The sequence below is a fragment of the Marmota monax genome, unplaced genomic scaffold, assembly GCF_021218885.2.
Source record: "Marmota monax isolate L192 unplaced genomic scaffold, Marmota_monax_Labrador192_F-V1.1 WCK01_AAM20220418_F8-fsc00179, whole genome shotgun sequence".
Taxonomy (NCBI): domain Eukaryota; kingdom Metazoa; phylum Chordata; class Mammalia; order Rodentia; family Sciuridae; genus Marmota; species Marmota monax.
In genome coordinates this window covers 3239137-3265604 of record NW_026695200.1, presented here as the reverse complement: position 1 = coordinate 3265604, position 26468 = coordinate 3239137, and the positions used below count along the sequence as shown (strand labels likewise).

Genomic DNA, 26468 nt, shown 5'->3' with positions numbered 1-26468 from the left:
AGTATTACAAAGAAAGTAATATATTAGTATTAGAGTTAGAGAAAGTATGCCCACCTGGGCATCACATATGGCTGAGGAAAAAAGGGCAAAGCCCTTTTAGAATGATCTGAAGTCTAGTGTCTTTCTTCAGCATTCCAAGGTAGCCTGTTTGCAATATAATTTATGTGACTTTGACTAAATGCCACCTTCTTTACAATCTGACCCTTGGGAGGGCCTGACATTTCTAAGTATTGTAACGTGGGTAATTGGTAGAGTTTGGAGTGAAGTTAGTGCTGTGCAATGCATCACTGTGCTGGGATGTCAGACGGCTTTCAATGAGAAGGGATAGGATGTCACCAACTGGGGAGTTCCAGATGACATTTAGAGAAACTAACAAGAACACCAGGCAAAATGAGCAGAATGTTGTCATTTGGATTTAGGTTCTTGGCCAGAACATTTTGAAAAAGAAAATTTCAGGAACACAGTGTGAATGGTGATCCTTTCTGCTGATGATATTTATTTGTGGCTCTCTGGGGCTATTTAATATGAGCGCTTAAATGAAAAGATTTAGAAAGCAGTATTTTGCTTTGGGATATGAAAAATAAAAATACGTCATTTCACTTTCCTAAAACAATGGAGTTACAACACAGAGCCCATAATTCCCTACCTGTAGATCAAGCTGTGGTGAACAATAAATGGTGGGTGGCTCTTGTTTCTTCCAGGTTGGGCTTCATCACTTAAATATACCAGGTAGTAGAAGATCATAAGTGGTTGGCAACTGGCTTGTGGGAGGGAGGCTGAGCTGTCCAGTTTGCCCATTTCTGTGCTGTAAACACTCCTACTTTGCTTGATTTCAGTCTACCAACATGGCATCAAAAGGCCTTGTGAGGGCTAGGGATGTAGCTCAGTGGTAGAGCACATGCTCTGCATGTTCAATTCCCAGTGCCACAAGTTAAAAAAAAAAGAAAGAAAAAACTGTGAAATTCTTGAAATTTTATGCAATATAGAAAGACGTTATTGCAAAATTCTTGAAAATTTACAATGGGCTCTTGTTAGCAGGCAAGAATATGCTCTAGTACACTGTTGATGCCCAATGTAGGCAACACATTGGTTCCTTAACTGACGCATATCAAAGCCATTTTCATATGCTCCTGGAGGAAAGCCATCTGCCTCAGGGCAACAGTAGGACATGATTCAATCATAATTCTGAAAATTTTTGATTATCTAGGACACTGACCTCACCCTAACACAAAGAACTAGAATGGAGGATAAGTATAAAACCCCTCTTTTAGATGTTCACACAATTGCCCAACTAGAATATTAATTATAGAATCCAAATTAGGAAGAAATTTCTCTGAAAAAGGCGTAGATAGATGTTGGGTATAGTGGAATATTATATGAAGTGTTTACATGTATTCATTATATCTAGTGCACATCAGTCCATTTAATATTAAGTATATTTTATATTAGACATAAAGACATATAGATTTCTCAACTCCTCTGCCCAGAGAATGAAGCCAAGTGAATGCAACCTTTCTTTGTTAAATGGAGAAAGAGAAACTCTCTAGGACTTTATGCAAAATGAATGGGATCTAGGATGAAAGGGAATGTCAATGTCATGATGAGCTCTTCCTGAGAACACCTAGAGTAATAAACTCTACCCATACAAGGACTTAGGTGATTTATTCACTAATTTAATAAATATGAAGTTAAAATTAATTATTTCAAATGTTGAAATGAGCGTAAAAATAATAAATATTTTATTGCTAACACTCTCAGTATTTATTAAATATAAATAGGAACACAGGAAATATGAGCACGTTTTAGTAAATATGAGCCCATTATCTTTTCATCTCCAAAGAATCTGTAAAATATTCATAAAATGCAAAGTGCAGCAGTTTCTGGGGCACAACCCTTTCTCTTGTTTTTCCAGGAGGTTGAAATCCTTTCAACCCTCAATTGTCAAAAGACTTGCTGCTCATCTCTCTTTTTGGTGGAAGAGCTGGATCTAGGGGAGGCAAGTTGACTGCCATCATGGAATGCTGGGTACATATGGGCCCCATGGAAATAGGCCAGTGAACATGTTCATTCAAGGACCATCTAGGCTGGGGGACCCAATGGCATCAAGCCAGGTGGTTCTTTAACCAAGTCCAGAGCATGCAGATCAGCCACTGACTACAGCCAGACCAGCATCCTCTCCAAGACCCTCTCTTCAAATTCAACACTGCTCTGTAGGACAGGCAGATCACAGGCATAATTACCCAATAGATGCAGATTCGTCTCAAGGCGAATGGCAGATTGGAAAAGGAGCTCCTCTCGGTTGTCCACAGATGATTCTGCTTCTAAGTGGCTTTGCAACCAACAGGCATACTCTTCTTTGCTCAGAACCTATGTGAGATACACTGTTGAATGCTGTGTCAGGCACTGCACACGTTGAGGCACCCACTTCTGCTTCTTTGCAGAGACAGTTCCCACTCACCCTCTTGGCGATGCACAAGGTACGCAGGCCTTCCATTGCATACAGGTTGAGGTAATTCTGTGTTTTGCTTCGGATCTTGTTTTGATGCTTTCCTCTGGCGTCATCTAGGTCAGAGTAGAAGCAGGAACATGAATAAAAAGGAATGGCACCCAGTATAACACCCTGCAGTAAATTCACCCCCCCGCCCCCGCAGTCTGCTTCATCACTTTCAAATAATGTGCACAGTTTCATACAGAATTCAAAGAAATAAATCAACTAATTGGTCTCATCAAAATGCATATTAGCTATTTCTAAGATCACTTGTTGAAATGAGAAACTCATGAAAACAAAAACCTCATCAAAAGACATCCAGAATCAATGGTCCAGCCTATTAAAGGAAGGTGCCCATTCTAATACTTATGAAAAATGGAAAACTAACAGAAAGTGCAGTTTCTCTCCTCAAAACATACATCATTGCTAGTTTTACCAAATAAAGTAGAAGACATCCAAATACTGCCTCCTCATGTGAGATGCAGCTGAAATTCAAATATAGCTGAAATTCAAATTTAACTGAATATTCTATATATTTTATTTACTAAATCTGCAACCCTAAATCTTGAGGTCTTGGCCTTGGGGAAGCTTTTCTACTATTCCAAGGGCATCCCATGCTGGACCTAGCAAGAAGCACTCTTATCCCTATATCCTGCATTCTCCTAAAGGGTGACAAATTCTTCAAGGGAGTGCCAACTTGTTCTTGGGAGTTGACAAAATCTCACTTGTGTACAAAACAGATACATGAAACATAAACAGATATACAGCATCTCTGAGGAATTAAAATGTCACAAGAGGTCAATTGTTTTTTAAAAGACTCCTTAATGAGGGGTTGGGATTGTGGCTCAGTGATAGACTGCTTGCCTGGCACGTGTGATGCACTGGGTTTGATCCTCAGCGCATTATAAAAATAAATAAATAAATAAGATGAAGGTATTGTGTCCATCTACAACCCCCCCAAAATATTTTTTTTTAAAAAAAGACTCCTTAATGAGGTGATAATGAGAATAAAAAGAGTTGCTTTAGATTGCTTTGCTTTAGGGATTTAAATTTCCTGAGAAGATGAAGCTCAAATTTATGTATGTATGTATGTATGTATGTATTTATGTATGTACATATGTACGTATAAGGGGAATGAACTCAGGGGCACTCTACCATTGAGCCACATCCCCAGCCCTATTTTGTATTTTATTTCAAGACAGAGTCTCACTGAGTTGCTTAGCACCTTGCTGTTGGCTGAGGCTGGCTTTGAACTCACGATTCTCTATCTCAGCCTCCTGAGCCACTGGGATTACAGGCGTCTTAGAAGATATGGATAAACCTCTGGTATATTAGCTCTCAGAAGTTGTGGATAACTCTTTCAAGATTCTGATGATTCTTTGAACTTTGAAGTAAAAATAACAAGCCAGGTGAGTGGCACATGTTTATAATCCCAGCAACCTGGGAGGTTCAGGCAGAAGCATTACACGCTTAAGGTCAGCCTAGGCAATTTAGTAAGATCCTGTCTCAACATAAAAACAAAAAGGACTGGGGATGTTACCCCTAGTGATAGAGTGCCATGGATTCAATCCCCAATACCACCCCCCTTGTCACACACAAGATCAGAATAACAATAGAGCACTCTGGTTGTCCCAGGGACAGGGAAGGTGGAGGGATCTCTGGGTAGGTAGAAAAAAGAGCTGAGCAGGGATATAATTTAAGATTAACCACATTTGTCAAAATAAATCTAGAAGAGTAAATAGAGATAGTCCGGACCATTTGGGACCCTGAGTACCTGGGACAAGGGGACACACAATTACCTGCTGGGGCAGGGAAGACAAACACTCAGCCATGCGTTGCTAATACAACCCATTCTCTCCCACTGGGTCAGTTTAACCAACACATGCCTCTTGGTGAAAGTATCGTAAGCTCTTTGAAGAAAGAGAATGGGTTAAATTCTGTGACATCTTTAATATTTGGAGATGAGGAGAAAGTGTTAAAATGTCCTTCTTTTATGAAAAAATAGTGCTGTAATTTGTATCTTAAGTGTTCCCCAAAGTCCCATGTGGCAGACTGGCATGGTTGGGAGGTGGTAGAAAATTTAAGAGGTGATGTCTAATGGAAGGTCTTTAGGTCACTGGGGGTATGCCCTCAGAAGGAATGTAGTGAGACCCTGACCTTTCTTTTCCCTTTTGGCCCCCTGGCCATGAGGTGAGCAGATATGCTCCACCATGAACTCCTCATAATATTCTGCCTGTTATAGCCCAAAAGCAATAGGGCCAACAAATTGTGGGCTGAAACCTACAACCATGGGCTAAAATAAACCTTTTCTCTTTATAAGTTAATTATTTCAGGTATTTTGTACACTGATGAAAAACTGACTAACACAAATGCTATTATCAAAAATTAGTGATAAAAGTTTTGTGTTTTGTCTATATTTGAGATTTTTCTGTTCATTTAAAAAACATATACTAGTAGAGAATACAAGAATGGCAACTGCTGTGGCCTCCTCTGTGGAACCTGTTTCCTTGCACAGCTCAACAGGATTCCTAGCTTTCTTTCTAGGACATGACAGGCCTCTCCTACTACCTTTGTCCCACTCTTGTATTCTAGTGCAAGTCCAGACATTCTACCTTAGACACGAGCCATTGTGTGTGTTAGTGTGTGTTAAAGACTGAAGCATAGGGATCCTTTACGTTATCTTTAATGCACAATCACAAAATAGGACAGAAGTGGTCTCGAGTAGCAGAATAAAATCTACTTGGCCCATCTATGTTTTTCTTCCATGTGAATGCAAACAAGAATCAAACATCAAGCTCTTTGGTCTTGGGCCTAAGTTGTGGCGACATAGCTAAACGCACTAAGAAAGTCGGAATCATCGGTAAATATGGGACCCGCTATGGTGCCTCCCTCCGGAAAATGGTGAAGAAAATTGAAATCAGTCAGCACGCCAAGTACACTTGTTCTTTCTGTGGCAAAACCAAGATGAAGAGACAGGCTGTGGGGATCTGGCACTGGGGTTCCTGCATGAAAACAGTGGCTGGTGGCGCCTGGACCTACAATATCACTTCTGCCGTCACAGTCAAGTCTGCAGTCAGAAGGCTGAAGGAATTGAAAGACCAATAGAAAGTTCTACCATATAGCAAAAGTGTGGTTTATTGTTAATTGTATTAACTGGATTTTCTGATGTGAATTGCATTAATATTGCCCTTTCAAAAGATTTGTAAATTGAAACCCTTCTAATTTGAATTGGAAAATTTTGCTGAAATGGATTATTGTAATTCAGGTCTTTTTTCCTCAGTAGTCAGAAGATAATGTCATGAAACTAAGTCTTATGGCTTAGGTATATACTTAGCTTTGTTGTTGTTGTTGTTTTTTTAAAAAAACACTGTTCAACTACTCAGAGATACACTGCATAATTGTACACAATTTGTTTTAAAGGTAAAAATGCGCTAAAATACACAAAGGATATAGCTAAAAAAAAAAAAAAAAAACAGAAAAAAAAAGAATCAAACATCAGATTGAAGAAGCTTCTTGCCATACAATGTCAGCCCATGAATTGGTTTCTATGCCAACACTACGACAGGACCACCATAAAGCTAGAAAGGCAACATCCTATCGAGAGTTGGTCGTCTAACTATTTTCAGAAACACATTTGCAAATTTAGATCAGATGCCTTTTGAAGGACACAACTCTGTGATGAGGACATGAAATTCCAGTCTGCAAAGATCCTCTAGCATATTTTTAGGCAACAGGGTAGTCCCAGGCTTTGGTATCCAGAGTTCTGTCATAGGACACTGAGATTATGGTTAATAGGGCTGTAGAAGCCAAACTCCAGAAGGACTTTTATAGTGCATAACATTTTACAACACAGGGTACCCAAAGCTGCTTCAGGATATGGAAAACAGCCAGGCTTCAGGGGTCAGGCAACAGAGCCCCTATTAGGTCCCCTCCAGCTGCCAATAGCATCCTTACCTCTACCCTGCTCTTGACCTCCAGAGCTGATGACACTCATCCTCAATCGTTTGAGTAACGGAGGAGGGAGGACTAGGTTAACTGTACAAGTATGGCTCCCTCCTTGCCTCCCAAGTTCAGGAGCATTTCTAGCTGGAAAGATTTATAGCCTCTTTTGCTGGATAAAGTTCCACCCTCCAAAAACCAAAACAGTGGTTTTTAATCCCCATTTTAAGTCAAAAGGGATAAAAGAGACTGACATGGAGCTGCTGCTTAGCCCAAAGTCAGGACAGAGGGTAGTGGGAGACAGACCTGCAGCTATACCTCCTTGTCACCCCACATTGTGGCCTGAGACAGCTCCACACATAGGCTGAAAACTGTGGTCTTGACCTCAAAGATGCCCCCAGTCCATAGGGCAGGAGTGTACTTCCCAGGATTTTTAGTCTAGAGGTTTCAAATCTTCACTGTTCAGATTTAAAACCTGATGCTCCACAAGAAATCTCCCAACACCACTGCTCTGGAGCAGGGTTGAGGGAGGAATCCAGTCATCAAAGACCCCTAATGCAGTTTAGTCCAAACCTTTAAACTGGGAAATAGTGATTGAAAGAAACCATTAGATTTTCTAATGGGCATTGTTTTAGAAAAAGGATAAATGAAAATTGCATCACCCACAAGACTGGGTTAGGAGATTTCTCAAAAAATTTTCCCAAGAATTGGGTGCAGCAGGGGAAGGGGCTAGTACCTGAGGAGCAGGGCAGCAGGAGATCCATGACTACTGAGTCAGCCCCCTTGGTGTAGACATTGATCTCATCGGTGAGTGGGTGCCGGATCACCACAGACATCCTCTTGCGAATGGAGTCAAAGCCGAGCGTGTGCAAGAGTTCAAAAGTGAGCCTTCCTAGGTGGGGCAGCTCCACTGACACCTGGTCATGTAGCCGATCCACCAGTGCACAGTTGTAGGCCTTGGCTGCATACACCAGTGCTGCCTCGTCTGGGCTCTCGGCCTCAAACCTCAGCTCCTGCTTTGGCTGAGGCTCCTGGGGGCAGTTGGGTTCCCAGCTGTCTGCAGGGGTGCTGTAGCCATTGCTGGCAATGGCTGGTGCGGGCTGGCCCAGCCTCTCCTCCAGCCTCAAAAGCATGCTGTCATTGGACAGAGCGGACATGAAGCTGCACCCTGATTTGTGGCTGGACTTGGTGGTAGCCAGGCTCCCGATGCTGCTGCAGCCAGAGGTCAGGCGGCTGGGCGTGAACCTCCGGAGGAAATCTTCTATTGTCTTCACTGGAGACTTCAGCTCAAACCTTACCCTCACCTTCAAGAGAAGCAGTCAGAAGACAGGTGAAGGGATGATAGTATCCTCTGACTTTGCATAAAAGAATCAGAGAAGTGTGTTCACCATTGCATGGCATAAAACCTGGCTTTTTTTTTTTTTTTTTTTTGCCAATTATAAAGTCACTTAACAAAGATAATTTATTCCTTTAAATTATGTCCATAAAAATTTAAGTGTACAAATCACATTTCTAAGCCCAAAGAATCTTTTGCAACAAATTAAATATATAGACACTGGGTGTGGTGGTGCATGCATATAATCCCAGCAACTTGGGGGTCTGAGGCAGGGGGCCGGAAAGTTTAAGGCCAGCCTGGGAAACTTAGTAAGACTCTGTCTCAAAATAAAAAATAAAAAGGTTTGGGATATAGTTCAGTGGTAGAGTATCCCTGAGTTAAATCCCCAGTGCTATAAATACATAAATACATACTTAAACAAATTCAGGATCTAAATCATTAAAAAATACTTTAACTATAACAATAAGAAATAAAACAAAATGAGATATATAACAAATGTAGATATATATCTAAAATTGTTAAACTTTCCAAAAGTTTAATGATGGAGCAATGAGACCATACTTTAAAGAGCAAATGTTGAAACAACCAAAATATTAAGTTATTATTAAAACTTTGTGATTAAGTATAGTTGTCCAAAGTTGTGAATTATAGTACTAGCTTCCAGAAAGTCAGGTATTTGGTAAAGCAAGGCAAACAGAACCAGACTATGACAAAGGTGCCTTTTCTTTAGGCCTATGACTTGACTTATTCTTGTTTGTTGTGGATTGAATCCACAAGCCTACACTAAGCCTATACTCTTTCACTGAGATACTCCCCCAGGTCACATGTAATGACCTTATGTATGCTACACATTCAGGAGGGGAACGCACACATTCCTTCCACAGCTCCCGATAGCTCCAAATGCTCTTGAAGGTGGCACTCACCAATATGTGGCAACAGAAATGATCTGGAGAAATGTTCATTCTCAGGCTAAGGGTGGGCTAAATATTCCATTCCCTACATAGAACTCATAGCGTGTATAACTTTCAGAATGGCCTCAGTTGTGATGGGGTCTCTTACTTACTCAGTAATTGCTACATTGCTTCTGTCTGACAGGCAGGGTCTAACCTTGAAAACAGATACCCCATTCAGGGATGCGCCTGCCAGAAGGCTTTAATGCAGGGTGGTGGAAGATCCTGAAGGCCAGGTAAGGGATGCTGAGAGGCAGCTACATGCTATAGTAGGAAGCAGCTCCTGCCCAGGGCTGGCAGCACAAGCCTGTGGTTTCTGAGTGTCCAGACCTGTCCACTTGGGATCCACTTGGTGCACTGGGGCCTCAGCAGGCTGGCATAGCAGGAATAAGAGCACAGTGGGGTGGCAGCTGCTGTCAGATATGCTATCTCAGCAGAGAGCATGACCCACCCTATTCACCCCACATCACTTGCCAATGGCTCATCAGTGGAGCCTGCTGGAAGGGCTGATCCTGGAGGTTAGGAAGGTATAGGGACAGGTCTATGACACATCCAGCCCTCATACACCTTCCTTTTATCCATTCCAAAGTGCCTAGCTTCTAAATATATACACCCATGCTGACGCACAGCCCTCAAGCAACGTGGCCCACCTGCAGGACTTCCTAAGGAGTACTTGGATTATTCAGGATCCCTTCACACATCAAACCTTTCCTGTCTTAAGGGAAAGCCTTAATGTTGGGCCAATCCAAAACTAACTTGGGTACTTCTATTTCCACCACCCTAAGTAACCTGTGATTGATCCTTGACTACTTCTCCTTGAAGGACAATGTTAAACGTCTTTATTAACATTACATAATTTGCTGTGTGCCAAACCCGAATCTGAGCCCTTTCCATAAATCCTCACCACTGCCCCACATCCCAAAAAAGCACAGAGATGGGAACAACACGTCTAAAAGCCTTAAGTAAGGATTGAAGTCCAAGCATGTTGTCCCAAAGTCGGGGTACGCAATCCTTCCTTTCTCCTCTTCTTTGGTAATCTGAGACCTGAGACTCTGGGTAGGTCATATTGGGTAGCCTGCCTTCTGCCCCTGCTCAAGGCCAGGTAGCAGAAGAAGTACCAAGGCAGCTGGAGCCTCCTGAACTCACCTGTCCACCCTATAACAGGGTCCAGGTGGCCACTCTATGCCCTTCCTGTCTGAGGCACAGAAGGTGTCCCTGGCAATGTGTCCTCTCCCACATGGCCTCAGTCCTGACCTGTCCACTGCAGCCTGGGATGACACTACAGAACCAATGCACTGTTTCGCCCTGTGTGAAGCACCCTGCTACATCTTTCTTAAACCTGAGAGCAGCTCCTTGAAGGAAAGGGAAGCATGCTCACCCTCAGGAAGACTACCAGAAGGGTTTTTGAGAAGATCAAGGGCATCATGTGCTCTTGGGGATACTCCACAACTTGCCTTCTGTCGTGGCTGATCCGGGGATGTGACCACTACTGTATTGCAGATGGTAAGCGCAATGAAGAAATCAAAGACGTCAGACAGCTCTGGAGAAAGTTGGGCCAGAGGGTGCTCCTGGTGCCTTGATATGGCCAGGTACCTGTCACACTCGCTCACCTTCTCTAACAGCTTTGGATCAGGTGTAATATCTTTCTCCTGGGGAGAAAATGGAGACACATGTTGAGTCTGAACCAGTAAACTGCCAAGGATCTTCGTGCTTACCTATTTAAGGAGCCTTGGTTTTATTAAAAGGTATAAACAGAACTCCACCTCACATACACACTTATTTCATTTTATAATTTTACATTATATATAACTTTAATTGTATAAAATGTATCATTTACATATGGAAAAAATGCATATTCTTATGTATAGTAAATATATATTTCTTATGAAACAATATATCTAAGATATATTATTGCAAAATAACATGTGTCAGCCTAGAAAAATTCAACAAATTTGTATCCTATTATCCCACAAAATATTTACTTTTCAAAAATATGCTTCTGTATTTCCTTGCAGGCTTTTATCTCTATATTTAAATTTCACATAATCAAAATATGTTATAACAAATTGGCAGTTTCCATTTCCACCCAAAACATTATACTATCTGAAGTTTTCCATGGCTTTAAGGATTATATAAAAACACATTTTTTAATAACTTCAAAATGGATGGATATACCATCATTTATCTGACCATCTCTTGATCACTGGATAGTTTGACTTCTTTTCACCATTTTGCTGATATAAATAACATCTTGATAAACTTCTGCAAACACCAATCTTTGAATCATTAAATTACTACGTCAGAAAGTTTGAACACTTTTGACATGTGGTGCAGAAATGTTGTCAGGAAAACTTGTTCCAATACAGTTTCCCTTGGGTCTCCCAGAGACCCTTTTGGCATCCCCATGTAAACCCATTGATCGGAGTCCACAATTCTAGGCCACCCCATTTAAGTGGTGGCTTCTATGTGGGCATAGAAGGACATAAAAAATGAAGCAACTCACAATGTATTTTTCCCTCTGTTCTTAAAACATTTCATAAGTGAAAGTATCTTTTGGAATTTGTCTCTGGTTTCTCGAAATTTCCCTGCCTGATGGCGGTGGCCTATAAACGCATGGACAGCTGACAAGGCAAGGAAGAAAATAGTGCCACTCGATTTAGGCTCAAATAATTAACTACTTGAGGGGAGGGGATCGACTTTGCTTTTCCACAGTTGTCATTTTGCTCTGATGTTTTATTCATTTCATTTGGCAGGACAGCTTCTTCTCCATCGCCCTTGGTGGGTGGCTCACCTGGCAATCACCCAGCCATAGACGTATGGCAAAGAGGCTGTGTCAGTGTTTTGGAAAAGATACAACAGTGGGGAGAAGATACTGGCCAGAAAAACTTCTGCTAACTGAGCAGAGCCAAACGACCCAGCAAAAGCTTATTTGTATAATTAAATATAGACACCTTTGGTGATTGAAGAAAATGACAGTGGAAGAAAGCAGGAGGGCAGGCTGGGCATCCTCTCAAAGGGCCATGTGCCCGTGCCTGCACACTCACCATGGGGCTGCTGAAAGCTGTGTGCTTGGACAGCATGCTAGCCCTCTTGGCCTCAGCCCGGCTGCCTGTGCGCCAGTAGGACTTTGTACTCTGACTCCTGTGTAGGATCCGGACACTCTGGTGGCTCCCAATACTGCCACGCTGGGATGAGCCCCCCCTGGGCACCTCCTCCTCTTCTGAGTCTGCCTCCTGGTATCTGGCCAGACGCTGGGCTGTGAGGACAGGAACACAGAGTAAGAAATCATGGGAGCAGTTTGAGCAGGTTTAGCAGACTGAGCCAATTCAGGGCCTTTTAGGTTTCATGAGGATTTCGGCAGGGTGCCCAGAGCACTCAGTACCTTCACTTTCTAAAGGCAAGGCCACATTTAAGGGACTAACCACTGACAGAGGTTAGAGCATATTCTTGTTTATCTGAACTCTCAGGTCAGCCTAAGGAGGCTGATATTCTCAACCCCATTTCTCAGATGAACAGACCAAGCCTCATTTCAGAAAACTTAGGGGCTTGCTAAAGTCACAAGACACAGTCACAGAAGGATGATGGTGGCACCCAGGCCCAAAGGAAGACAAAGCCTGGATCCTTTCCAGTATGATACAGTGGTCTACTCACCCAACAAGTCAGGTGTGGGCAGGTCTTCTTTTAGGTAGAACCAAAGTGCACATTGGATTGGGCCAGCAGGTGGCCCGGAGGAAGCAGGGCAGAACGTGCAGGCCTGGCCTGCACAAGAGGACTTAAGGATTTGCCCATCATGCATGGGCTTATAGGGCCCACTTTCCTCACAGGGGCCTTCCAGGCAGATGAGGCATTGTGAATCTTTTGAAATAAATGTATGGGACTTCAGCTGGGATGAGAGCACTCATTGGTGCCAACCTCCTTGTCAAGGACAAGTGGACAGGGTGACCACTGGTGGGAGAAGGTGGGATGGGCAGGTATTCTCTCTGCAGGCAGAAGCCAAGCTCCAAATGCACTAGCTAGAAAATAGACACAATCACACGTCCAGGCTTTGTTCCTATGAAGTGCTGCAGATCAGGGAGGCTTAAACTCCTCCTAAGATCACGCACAGGAGGATCACTTACAGACAGGGTGATTGTGATGCTGCACTTGAGCCCTTAGGGGGCACTGTGGAGCAAAGTCCCTGAGGCCATGGGGGCATTTGGTAAGTAGTATGAAGAGTTGCTTGTTAACCAATGATCCTTAACAAATTTCCCTGGTTTTCCCAGTTAGGATGGCTTGCTTCTTCATAGATGAGCAACAAGGAGACTATTCATGAGAATTACCCATTCAAAATAAGCACTTAATTAGAACTTCAAGTGCATGCCGTGCTGGGCAGAACTACAAGGAATCTTTACACGAGGGAGCCTGCTGAGAAGCTGCCCAGAGAAAAGGATGCCCAAGATACTTATCAGCCATGTGGGAAAAGCCTATGTATCGAACACATCTTAAGAGACTTTCCTTTATAGATGAGAAATGGGGAGACAGAAGAGGAAGTCACCTGACCACTATTAGAAGGCTGATACAAGATTCCAGGCAGCAGGGATGTTTGATTCCTCTCAAACATCCTACCTGCTCTTAGGTGACACTAATCCCAGTTTGGTGACACTGGACAGCAAGAAAAGGCAAAGCCTGGACACAAGATTATGTCTACTTTCTAGCTAGTGCATTTGGAGCTTGGCTTCTTCCTGCAAAGGGAATACCTGCCCATCCCATCTCCTCCACCACTGGTTACCAGGTATCAGAGTTCAATGTAGCCACCTCTCAGGACTGCCTTCATGCCTCCCAGGATGTGGGGCCAGGGATGGGGCCAATGCTGGTGTGAGATATTTTCTGACTCCAGTGACTTCAATGAGACTTTTGAGGTCCTCATGGAAGAAGAGGGCAAGGTGGTTCAGGAACTACCTATCCCTGGGCATGCACAGCCAGTGGCCCCAGGTCATCAAAAAGAAGCACACCCATGGTCTGCATGACCAGTTATGGCATATGAGCTGGGCTCAGTGCTCAAAGGGAAATTTATCTGTATTGATTTACCAGTGAGTGATCAGATCATAGGATTAACTAGCTGAAGGTGCTCTCTGTCCGTCAACTGCTGATCCAGGCACTTCTGTAAAATGTTCTGTGGAGATGCATGGTTGGTTATTTCATTACTCACCAGAAATGCTCTCCTATTTTCTGAAGGCAACAGAACTCTTTAGTTCTGGTAAGCATTTAACAACTGTCAAAATCTTTCTGTGATTTCTCCCCATGGAGCCTCAGGTCCTGAATTTATTAATATTTTCAAAAATATAATATTTTTAATTGACAAATCATAATTATATACATTTACGGGATACAATGTGATGTTTTGATAGATGTATGCAATGTATGCATATCCATCACCTCACCTGCATATCATTTTTAAGGTGAGATGTCTGAAATTTACTTGTAGCTGTTTTGCAGCATACAACACCTAATTATTAACTACACATAGTCACTGCTATGCAATAGATATCAAAACCTGTCCTTTTTATCTGTCTGAAACTGATCTCAATTTCAGAAGGCTGCTGAAGAAAATGCTGCCTGGGAATGAGCTATTCTGCACAAATTTTAGCAGTGAGAGAAGGGGACCAGAAGGGAGGAACAGGGTCTAACGCAAGGAAGGGGTAGGGAGGATAGAAGGAGAGTGGAGAAAGTGTGGATAGGTTAATGTATGGAATACCATCACAGACAGTTTATTTTGGGTGGTGAATAAGACATTAAAGTGTATAAGTTCCTCTGCCTTCTGTTTTACTACAATTGCGTTAATTGTATATGGAGGAAGGTAGAGAATATCAAGATAATTCTTGATTTCATAAAAAATCCCAGATTTCTCATCAAATATCTCTAAAGAAGTTTCCTATTAATGCCCAATGGCTGCTCCATCTCCCCTATTCCCCATTTTATACAGGTTTCTTTATGTTATTTGTTGCAGTTATAGGAGGGAAATAAAGTCTTTGTTGCAGATCAGGGTGGCCTCGCTTGGAGGTGCTATGACCCTGAAAAATTATGAGTGCAGGACCAGTTCTCATTGCACCCTCTCCTGCCTGGGGTGGAGACTGCTGGTTTAGTCACACCCTTGGCTTAAGAAGTCGTGGCTCCCCTCAGCCTTCCTTCAGAGACAAAGGAGGCAGCAGAGGATAAGGAAAGGAGAGGTGGGAGGAGGGGCTGTCTGAGCAATCATAATCGGAAGTGAGGCGATTGATTTCTCGCCAGCTCCCACGGACATTTTGTTCCAAGGGAAAGAATGCAGCCTGAATTACCCAATGCCCTTCTAAAAATCTTTAGCTGATAACAGACAGATGAGTGACAACAGAAACATCTCTTTGTCCCTGGGTGTGACAGAGTGAAATGACTGCATGCCTCAGAAATGAGCTCCTTAAGGGTGCCTTGCCTGCTGCTGCACTTGCCCGACAGAAAATGAGTGCTGAAACATGCCTGCCATTCCACACACTGCAGTGAGCCTGGTAGTGTCAGCCTTTCATATAAATAGTGCCAGACATCAGGCTCCCGAGGTGCTCTGACAGCCATGTCTTTATGCTTCCTTGAAAATCAGCAATCCCTGAAGCTTGTGTGTGTGTGTGTGTGCGTGTGTGTGTGTTCACACACAGCATTGGATATAGCAGTTTTCTGGTCCAGCCCAAATAGAAAATCCCCCAGACTCACCATTTGCATCATGAGAATATTCTATGCCAGACACTGTGCATCTTCGGAAAACCATTTTATTCTCAGTTAAAGTGCCAGTTTTGTCTGAGAAGATATACTGTATCTGCCCTAAGTCTTCCGTGATGTTCAGAGCCCGACACTGCAGCTGAGAATCTGTCTCTTCATCGTACAACTCTATATCCTGGTTAATGAAGTACACTTGGCAAACTTTAACAATTTCAATGGAAACATATAAGGAAATAGGGATCAAAACCTAGAAGACACAAGGCACACAGGATGAATGACCGTGAGGACATGGAGCTGTAGAATTGGTCTTATCTATTTAAATGACAAATGACTACAACCAGGAGGAAGCAGGGACTATACTGTACCTTTAAGAGCTTAAATAGGTTGGTTTAGAGTCACTATTGGAAAAGGATTAAAGTATTGGCATAGAGTTTAAACTAGGACAGCCTATGATGCAACTGCAGAGCGGAAATCCACTATGGTGTCTGGAAGTGTGACCATGGCTTGGGCAGAAGCAAGCATTTTCGTATTACTAAATTGTGCTCGAGAGAGGCTAGGAAAGGAAAGAAAGGAGAGAGAGAGAGAAAGAAAAAAAATATGGCATAGTCAGAGTCTGCGTAAGCAAAGTCATCTCAAACCATGGCAATGTTTGACCCCCAGGCCTCCCTTGGGCCCCAGGTGATAGGAGCTGCCTGTCTCTCATGGACACAACCCCAGAGTTCAGACAACATCCACCAAAAAATGACATTTTTTTTTCAGAGCCTAGTTTTGTGTTAAAGCACCATTCCTTCAATCTTTTATAATATAGAATAAAGGGACAAAGGCTTTGCAAGAATTGTTTGCAGTCATGTCTTGAAATTTTTAGACCAACTTCCTTGAGGTTAGTATTTACTTTTTAGAGTCACAGCATTGAAATAATTTGTATAGGCCCAGAATATCATATTCAGAGTAACATGGTTCTCTGGGTAAATTAATTATGTTAATGAAATGCCAAATATTACCCTACCTCAAGACCAGAACAAATTTTGCATTTATATAAAAGGACTAATTTGGAAATTTAAATAAGGCTGTTTCCTGTATATGAAGCACAGATGATAAGGGAGAGCAGAGCTTCCCTCCTAGGTGAAGCTAAGTATACATCCTCTGGTTATTCTCTATATTCTCAAAAGGGTTGGTGCTGACTCTTGCTTCCCCTCTCACCCTTTGGAGTGCTGGGGACCATCCCTAATCTTTAACTACACTTTCTACACATAAAAGACTTTCAGTAACTGGGAGTTGTGAAGGAGGCATGTGAATAATATTAGCAACAACAACAACAAGTACTTATAAATGTGATAACCTGAATTGAATTGAATCCTGGAACAAACAAAAACCACATCAGTGGAAAGATAGGTGAGCTCTGAATGATGCAGTTTGAATTGTGTTCACGGCAAAGTACCCAAGTTATTTTCTTGTCTTTATAATACACTACAATAATATAACATGTTCACATTTTGGAGAAGCTATATGATGGAATTATGTGAGTTCTTTATGGGAGCTCTTTATGTTAGTCTTTGCAACTTTTCTGTAAATCTTAAAATTATTTCAAAATAAAATTTATTTTTAAACAAAGTAATTTGGGTAGGGGATTGCCTAATATAAGGCCCTGGGTTTGATCCCCAACACTGAAAAGAAAAAAATTGAAAGGAAAAACAATGACATAAAAATGATGACCAACACCAAGATTTCAAAGCATTAGGAATCTTAAGAAAAACAAAGGAGAACTTTTTAACTTGAAAAATCACCCAAGAATGAGAACCTATAAATAAGTGGAGAAATAAAAAGCAACACGTCAGGCAGATATATTTGTGGTTCTCCCAGATGCAGAAATTATAGGAAATTCTTAGCAGACTATTATGACTTTCAAGTTCTCTTGAGAAAAGTAAAGCAAGTATCATACGATGCTTAGTACTGTTACCTGCAGAACTATTATCATTGTCAAAAATGAGTAAACTGCTGCTGTGACTGGGGATAAAGAACTGCCGTCAGACTCAGGGACATCAAATAATGCTTTCTTATCTTGATACCGCTGTACCCACAATCCATGTCCTGTAGCAACATTCGAAGAGAAACATCATTCATCTGATAGAAAAAGTATGAATACTACTAGTATAAATTAAGCAAAACTTTTAAGATTACAGCACATTTAGGACAGAGGACATAGCACATATGGCTTTATTAGCCTGCCTTGCCATGTAAGAAAGTAAAAACACACAAGTATTTTTGGCATCCTTGATCAGATTTCTGGAAGGAGCTTGAAATTGGACTTATCCTCATACCAAAAGTTTCCTATTGTTGATGTGTAATAGTACCACTGGTCATAACGTAGGAATCATCTGTGTTTAGCAGTGTGAAGCACACAAAAAAGAATTTTGTAGTGTGTGTCTCACAAAAGACTGTCTCATGAAAAATCAGTGGGCTTTGGATATGCTTCCCATTATTGTTCCTTCTTGGAGATTCAAAGTTCACATTCAGAGAAGCCACAGCAATAGACACGATTTAACCGACTAGGTCCCACACCTATCCGATAACAGAAGTCTTTTTTGTGTTCTATATGCTTATGTCTTTTACCACTGAGCTCTCAGACCATGTCACACCTGTCTCGTGCATGTTGGCAGCTGAAGGTGAAGGTGAAGGTCCTGTACTGGGGCGTCAACATACTTCCCTACAAGGCTAATGTAAACTACAGCCCCTTCTTGGTATCCAAGTAATGTTTCTTTTTTCCTGTTTTCATGAAGTTCCCATTGTAACATTTGTGCTTCTTTTGCTATTGGCTTTAGTTTATCACCAGCTTTCTGATGCTTCTTTCACAGACTCATTATTACTGCTGCTGTGATGCATCCATTCTTCCATCCAAAGAGTTGTCAATTCAGAAAATAACATTACTCTGCCATCAATCATCTAGGCATCTCAATGTGGCCTGTGCTGATGCAAACAGCCCTTGAGTCCAAATCAGTGAAAAAATGTGTTTTAGAATGCTGGATCAGAATGAGTCAAGGCAGCCCACAGAGCTCGCCTGGAGGCTACTCAGCAGTGCCCATTCATTGGTGATCCATCTAGGAGACTTACCGACCGCTGAAAACAGAGACATACAAACGAGGAGAAGGACACACCAGAGCACGTCGCAGTTCATCTGCCTCTCAAGTTGGCTGCGCTTGTATCGGGGCCCGCTGTTGTTCAGCAGAGCCTTGGTTTCGTGTCCTGTTGGGGAAAAGGAAGAAATGTAGTGAACCAATGACTAACAGTTAAAGGACCAGTTGATGTGGATCCCATGGAATGAACCACTATGTTGCCACCCAATTATGCTTATATGACAATCTTGGTCAAAATAGCAGGGTATAAAATTAATCTTGCATATTTAACAATGGTGGGAAAATGAATGGAAATAAATATGCTATAAGGCCAAGAGAGAACACTTTTAGTTGAGGAATTATTAGAACAATTCTTACTTAAGCTCTTTTTGTATCCTAGTTGTCCCAAATTTCCTACAATGGTATATGCTACTCTTCCGGATAAAAATTAGGGAGAAATGTTTGAGAGCATACGGCACCACATGGCAGCACACGATCTAAAGTGCCTATACCTACCTGCATAGATGACGATGCCAACCACTGCTTCTGTATTCCTGATGGTACACCCTCGCAGCAGCAGGTTTTCCTTATACAGTCCAGCCTTCTTCCCATTATCGTGTATGCTATTGATGAATAATTGGCACATGTCATGTAATTGCATACAATTCCCAATCAGCACTAACTTAGGGAAGGAAGGCCCTGGAATAACTGGAAGCTGGACAGGTAAAGGGATCAGGGAGCCTCAAGTATGGGTGGCTTATCTTAGTGTGCCTCTACAAGAGCTGAGAAAAAGTTATTGTTCACTAGTAACTGGGCATCCAAAAGAGCTGGAAAGCCTGGTTCTTATTTATTTACTTTGTATCTTTCTTTTTTTAACTCTAGAAACTGACATAGCTAGAGAAGACCAAATGTGGAAAGCAGAGCAGAGTTGGGAAGCCAGACAAGGTTGGCTTTGCTAGGTGGTATATTATCTCCTGCTTCTCAAAGGAAAGGTTACTTCTAATCAGCACCTCATGTCATAAAAAAATACAAATATGCATCTGGAAAAGGGAATGATATTAGTTTGAGCAACAATTTTTTATATTTTCCCCTTATAAAAAAATCACAGTTATTAGAAATACTAATATATGTAATTTGAAATGTAAGCCCATGAAACAAGCTTCTAAATTGTTTCATTAGTATGTAGATTCAGAAGGGTAATCTAAGCTTAAGCTTCTGGTCTTCAAACTCATCCTCCTGGCTCACCAGTGACCTGTGCTGGATAGGACAGCCCCATGCTAGGACTACATTGGGACAGAAGAATCGCAGGAACCCAATGTACAAGTCTCAAGGGGGGGCCTTAGAGGCTTCCAGAACTACAGCCAAGCACAGTCTAACCTTCCCCAGGCAGTGACACTGAGAGAAGCACCTTCCAAAACACCACCTTTTCAGTAAACTCACCCCTCTGGGTACACCCACAATCAAAATGCCTCCACTGAGGTTCTTGGAAGCTTACCAGAGACCCTTGGAAGTCTTTCCCTTCTCCTAACTCCTAGCATGGTACCCAGTTACTAGGGAAATAATCAGAAAAGCTACACAATGCAATCAAAGCTAAAATGCATGCTGGGTGGTTCTTTTGCAAAGCAAATGCAAAGGAACACAGAGGTGGGGGAGATGCTCAATCAACACTGAGCTGAAAGTCCACTTTGGCAACTCTGAGATAGAGTAAAGTTGTACTTTAAAAAGAGATTCAAGACTGAAAACCTCACTGCCAGCTGAAGCATCCAGAAACCAGCCTGTATAAGATGATATTAACTACAAAGAAAGCCCTGCTTCACACTTTCCAAATGAGAGGACACCATAGCCACATTTCTGACATGGATGTCTCTCTAGAAACAGCTGGATATGAAAACAATTTGTCTGAAGTAACAGTAAAGAATGACTCATCTCAAAGCTCCAGTAATGCTTACTAGGAATAAGAGATAAACTCAAAAGAAACAAGAAAAATATCTATTTTAGATAAGCCTTCTTTGACAGCTTTTTAGAAACTACAGTCAATATGGGTTCTCAGCATTTGTAGATTCAACCAACCAGAATGAAAGATATTGAAAAAAAATATTTGACTGTACTGAACATTTTCAGATTTTTCACCATAATTCCCTTAACAATACAGTATAACAACTATTTACATAGCATTTACACTGTATTAGGTTATTATAAGTCATCTAGAGATGATTTAAAGTATACAGGAGAATGCACCCAGGTTATATGCAGATACCATTTTCTATTAGAGACTTCAGCATCTGCAGGTTTTGGTATCAGTGGAGGGTCCTGGAACCAATCCCCTGGAAACTGAGGGACAACCATGCTATGCTTCTAATCAAGCCAGACAGCAACTCATCACCAGGAAGTGCACTGACCTATATAAGAACCACAGCAGGCTGGGGTTGTAGCTCAATGGTAGAGTATTCACCTCGAATGTGGAAGGCACTGGGTTCTATCCTCAGCTCCGTTAAAAAAAATAATAATAAAATAAGGATATTGTGTTCATCTACAACCAAAAAACATTAAAAACAAACAAACAAACAAACAACAACAACAACAAAACAACCCACAGCTCTTTGTGACCAGCTCATCACAAGTGGAAGGAAGGCTGGAAAACAGCAGTACCCAGGGGAGTCCCAGCATGCAGCCGCAATGCCGTGATGCGAGCACACACAGCAGTGGGGGTGGCAAAGGGCACCTGCCTTAGACTTCTGAAAGGGAGAGTCCCAGATAACAGTGGAACAGACCCAGGGCCATGCAAGCATGAGTCTCAATTCCATGAAGCTGCACACAAGAACGTGAGCCCATCAAGCTATACTCAGCACTTCCTCCTTTGAGATTCAAAGTTCACATTATAGATTCAGAGAAGCAACAGCATGGGCTGAACTGTGTCCTCCCTGAGATTCAGATGTTGAAGTCCCAATTTCCAGGACCTTAGGATATTACTGGAATTTGAAGACAGGGTCTTTAAAACAAGAAATTAAGTTTAAAAAGGGCCATTAGGGCAGGACTTAATCTAATCAGAGTGGTAACCTTAAAAGAAGAGATTAGGGGCAGAAGATGTGGCTGTGCATAAGTGCTTGCCTGATATGCTCAAGGGTTCAATTCCCAGCACCAAACTGGGGTAGAAAAAAAAGACAACATTAGAACAAAGGCACATAGACAGAGGGACAATCATGGGAAGACATAAGGGGCAAAAGGACATCCACAAGCCAAGCAGAGGCATCTCAGGAGAAAGCAACTTGCTGATACATTGGTCTTAGACTTCCAGGCTCTAGATTGCAAGAAAATAAACTTCTGTTGTCAAAGCTGCCCAGTCTGTGGTGATTCGTTATGGCAGCCTTGCCAACTGAATACATCCTTTAACATTTAATCTAAGCTACCTCGAAGAGTTCATCTAGTTCAAGTCCCCAGGCTTCTTAACTCATCAAACCAATCTCTTCTAAATCAAAACTGTCCAGAAGTAAAAATTTATGAGAGTACTGTCTGATGGTACCATGTAGCATGCACTAAAAAGTGCCATATGCAGGATCTTTGGGAAATGGCAAGTTCAGCTAATAAAAGACCTGCTCAGCTTTTCTCTCTTGAAAGATGTTCCATTTCTGGTGACTGCACTTGCTGTTGGGAATGGCTCTTATGTGTCTGAGTCCCAGTATGTGAAGGAAGGTGAGTTCTAGCAATGACCAACATGCTGACAAGCACCTGCAACAGGGTTGGAATCTATCCATTCAGAAACAGGAACACAAGGCATTCCTGTGCCCATATACCTCCCCCCAGGTCTAAGGGTTGCAATATCAAGTGCCAGAACCTTGAAGAGAGTTTTCAGGCTGTGCTTCCCCCAGGGTTATCATCTGCAACACTCAGAGACCTGGGTTTTCCTCTCTGCTTTACCCTGGTTAGTGGCTCCACATCAGCCATAAGGAGCAGAAGGACATCCACAAGCCAAGCAGAGGCACCTCAGGAGAAAGCAACTTGCTGATACATTGGTTGAGGTTGCTGGACCAGCAACCTCAGTGTTATTAATGCCTTGTTTTTCCATCCATTCTACCATCAGTTCTCAATAGCAACCTCCTCACTGGCTATTTCTCTAATCCAGGGCCTCCTTCTCACCTAATTCATTGCCCTAATTCAGGTTACCCACATTTTTCCCCCCCGCTGGAGCCTGCAGCACACCATTGCTAGCCTCAACACCATCAGCCTGGGTCCTTCATATCTCACAGTCAGAAGAGCAATTTACCATGACATCTCTGTTGTTTGTACCCCAACAAGCAGGCTCTGGGCTCCTGATGGCATTCAATGCTCACACTAGCCCTATGTGGTTGCAAATGCTTCTGCAGCATCAGGAAGAAAAGCTCAAAACCCTGCTCTGTGGACTCTTACTTTGGGGTAAAAATGGTAACCAGAAGAGATCAGGGGGGCTCTACTGATATTAGGCAAACAGCTTTGAATCCAAAATCTCCCAAAAGATGAACAAAGTCATCTTATAAAGAAAGAGTGGATTCAACAGGAAGACATAACAAGTATATATGCATCCAAACATCAAAGCACCTAAATATATAAAACAAACATTGATAGTTCTGAAGAGAAAAATAGGCAACTGAATTTATAATGTGAATTGGAAATTTACATCAGATGACCAGACAGCCTCTTTTGCTTCATCCTTTAGGGGAAAATGCAAATGTTTCACTGAGTTGTGGTTTCAAAGATCACTATACAACATGAAGCTGACTGAACACAGTCAAATGGAGTCACCCTAAGCCAAGTCTCCATTCATAAGGGGCCTGTATGTGCAGCTGTGATGCCCTGGGGCAGAGCCCTGAAAGAGGTGAAGAATATTTCTATTTCCAGTTTCTAACTGAAGATTTCATATAAAGATCATTTGAAACAACACAGGTCTTTTAAGTGTTCTTAACCCTTTTTTTCTAATAGCATGAGATTTAGTTTACATTCAGTTATTTAAAGTACATAGTTCACTGGAGCTTTTTGTTGCTATTTTGTAAATTGATAATTGTGCAACTACCACCAGCAGCTAATTTGCGAACATTTTCATCATCTCCAAAAGAAACCAAATACCCATTAGCAGTCACTCCCCATTCCTATTCCACTCCCCTCCTCTCAAGCCCTAACAACCTCTGATCCCCTATCTGTATCTATAAGATTGTCCTACCGCAGATATCTCACATGAGTGGAACCATACACTAAAGCTAGCACAGAGTGGTTGCACGATATATTCTAATTCATGTGGTATTTCACATATTTTCTTTCATTTGTTTCTCAGGTCAGCCTGTGAAGTTGAGGGGGTAGCCAATGTTAACCACAAAATTCAAAGGTGGAGGATCAGAAATGCAGAGTAAATTTCTAAGGTCACCTGCCCCAGCAATGGGGAGAGCTTAACTTCAGACTTGGGTTTTCTTGCTGCTATAAACCCAAACTTAGCTCTGCAAATGGCTAAGATTTTGAGTTTGGATTGGCTGGTCCAAGAAAAGAACAAAACTTGCTGGCATGCCTGTTGAGGAGTTTGCCATCCATGGTTCCCTGGCATGATGAAGTTACTTGCATGTAGCCACTGTCTCACAGAGGCTAAAGGGAGGCCACCCTGAGATGATAACAAACACACAAGCCAGCCAACCAGGAACTGGCTCTGCAGTCTCCATGACAGATCTGCTCCCCAGGTTAGTTCCCTGCTCCTAGCATTATTGGGATGAGTGTGAATCAACCTCCTTTTCTCTGACCTCCTTCTCTCTATCCAGGATAGAACATGGGAATCCAGCATGAGCAGGCCCACTCCCTGCTCAGGACAGCAGTCCTCAGCATGAGGCTGCCCTGCTCCCTTTGCTAATGCCCTGGATCCCCTGACCTCGCTGATCCTCCCTTTGTATTCTTTCTGGATCTGAGCTTCAGCCTTGATGAGGCTGACGGTGTGCCACAGTCACAAGAAAACCTTTCAGACAATGCTATCCATAGGCTCCAAAGACCCTGCCTGAGTTAGTCTGGCTGGAAGAGGGGCCTGTGGGCACACTGTCAATCCTGTGGCAAATCCGAACCACCTCATCTGGTAGAGATAGCAAATCAGTTAAATGGGGTTACATATGCAGAGGTCTGTGCATATGTAGACAGCCATATGTATTTCATTATAGTCAGACAATAGACTAACACAATTCCTGGCCCACATTATTTTGCTCAAACTCTCTGCCCTTCCTAGGCCCAGGCTCTGGGGGACCATCAGGGTAGGTAAACAGGGTAGAAAAACAAAGGGGAAGGCAAGATGATTAGAGAACGGAGCAGAAAGGATTTCGTTCCCTTCTCAGCAGGTCTTTCTCAGGAAATGTACCCATGAGGACAACCATGCTGGGAACACTTAATGTTAGCATTGTTGGAAAAGTCTGACCAGGCCTTTCAGAACAATGTCTGTTCAAAAGACTGTTTCCACAGTGCCCAGGGGAGAGAAACAGGATGGAGATATCAAGACAGCTGAAGGCTGGGTACTGGGTTAATTGAGAAGCCACAAGATACCAGCCTCACTGAGGGCCAGCCCCTCATGCACAGGGATCACACGTCCCCCTCACAAGCACCTAAGGACTCTATGAGCCTGGGTTTTTATTTTTGTTTTGTTTTTTCCTACCTTTTCTCTTTCTAACTCTTCTGTATTTGAGGCCTTCTTTCTGGTGACAACCCTCCTCTTTAAGTCACACTTCTAGAAACAGTGGTTGAGCAATGTCTCTTCCTCTCCTATATACTGGAGCTATAACTCTCAGACTACTGAAATGACTTAGTTGTCACCTTCCTTAGGCTTTCTGTGGAACCCAGGGTACTGCAGATCTCCTTTCAATGTCGCTGCTGTGCCTCCTCCCCTGGGTATCACCCTTGTGATGGCTTCCCCATCATATCAAGGTGACTGTTCCTAACTTTGGGGATTACTTTGTCTTCATTCCTTTCTTTTCTTTCCTTACTGTCTCATATGGCCTGGCTTCTTCTCTAACTTTGAATATGACCTGTAGGTAGAGGGTCTTCAAATTTTTATCTCTAGCTCCTACCCTGTCCTCAATTCCTGCTATGGTTTGGAGGGAATGTGGGTAATCCCTCATGAATTCAAGTGCATGAAGCCTGACCCCCACTGTGTTGATGTTAAGAGGCAATGGGACCTGTGTAGGGGTGGGGCCTAGAGGGAGGGGATTACTGGCCCCTCCTCAACCTCTGGCTTCCTATCTGGTGATGTGATCTCTCCCTCTCACATACACTCCCACCATGATGCCATCCACCACGAGAGACACAGCCAGAGGGTTCTCACCATAGTCTGCAGCATACTGCACTTACTGTGCTTTAAACAAACCTCTCCATAAGTACCCAGCCTCAGGTATTTCATTATAGTCAGACAACAGACTAACACAATTCCTGACCCATATTATTTTGCTGTCAGCTGATCACTGTGCCTTATGCATTTGCCGCATCCTCAAACTCAGGAAACCTCAAACCCAGGAAACCTCAAACCCATCTTCCTTCTTCCTGTGGTTCTTACACACACACACACACACACACACACAGATAAGCCATTCTCCCAATCACCTTTTCCACTAATCTCCCTCCTGAAGATCACTTGAGTAACTCAGCTACCTGTACCATCTCCTGACCCTTCTCATCTCTTGCTCCGTATTATTATTTATAATAGTATTTTTAATAAAGCAGCCTCAATGATAGTGGTCAATATTTATTGAACACCTATCATGTTTGAAAACTTTCTGTGTATTAAATTAACTGAACTTTCATTGACACAGGGAATGTCCTAAATTATCCTCATTGTATAGATGAGTGATTGTGGGTGAGTGACTCACCCAGGGTTATCTAGCTAGTAAGTGTGGGCTCCGGAGCCTCGAAGCCTTAGCACCAAAGAGGACTTGTTT

At 42.5% G+C, this 26468-nt stretch overlaps 2 protein-coding genes across 2 annotated transcripts in view; one reads left to right on the top strand and one right to left on the bottom strand.

The window, feature by feature from the left end:
• Atp10a (ATPase phospholipid transporting 10A (putative)) overlaps window positions 1–26468 on the bottom strand; it is a 183253-nt gene that overhangs the window by 22724 nt on the left and 134061 nt on the right. Inside the window, 9 exon segments of the mRNA XM_046428816.2 lie at window positions 2241–2367; window positions 2459–2562; window positions 7164–7731; window positions 10168–10362; window positions 11758–11969; window positions 15431–15683; window positions 17394–17524; window positions 18545–18676; window positions 19063–19169. Coding sequence (XP_046284772.1) covers window positions 2241–2367; window positions 2459–2562; window positions 7164–7731; window positions 10168–10362; window positions 11758–11969; window positions 15431–15683; window positions 17394–17524; window positions 18545–18676; window positions 19063–19169 — 1829 coding nt within the window.
• On the top strand, window positions 5202–5721 carry LOC124082352 (large ribosomal subunit protein eL43-like). The gene has a single exon (XM_046428832.2). It carries the CDS (start codon window positions 5240–5242, stop codon window positions 5591–5593), a length of 354 nt encoding a protein of 117 aa, XP_046284788.1. The 5' UTR covers window positions 5202–5239; the 3' UTR covers window positions 5594–5721.

Coding starts and splice junctions, on each gene's coding strand:
- LOC124082352 (XM_046428832.2), top strand. CDS start 5,240: ATGTTTTTCTTCCATGTGAATGCAAACAAGAATCAAACATCAAGCTCT.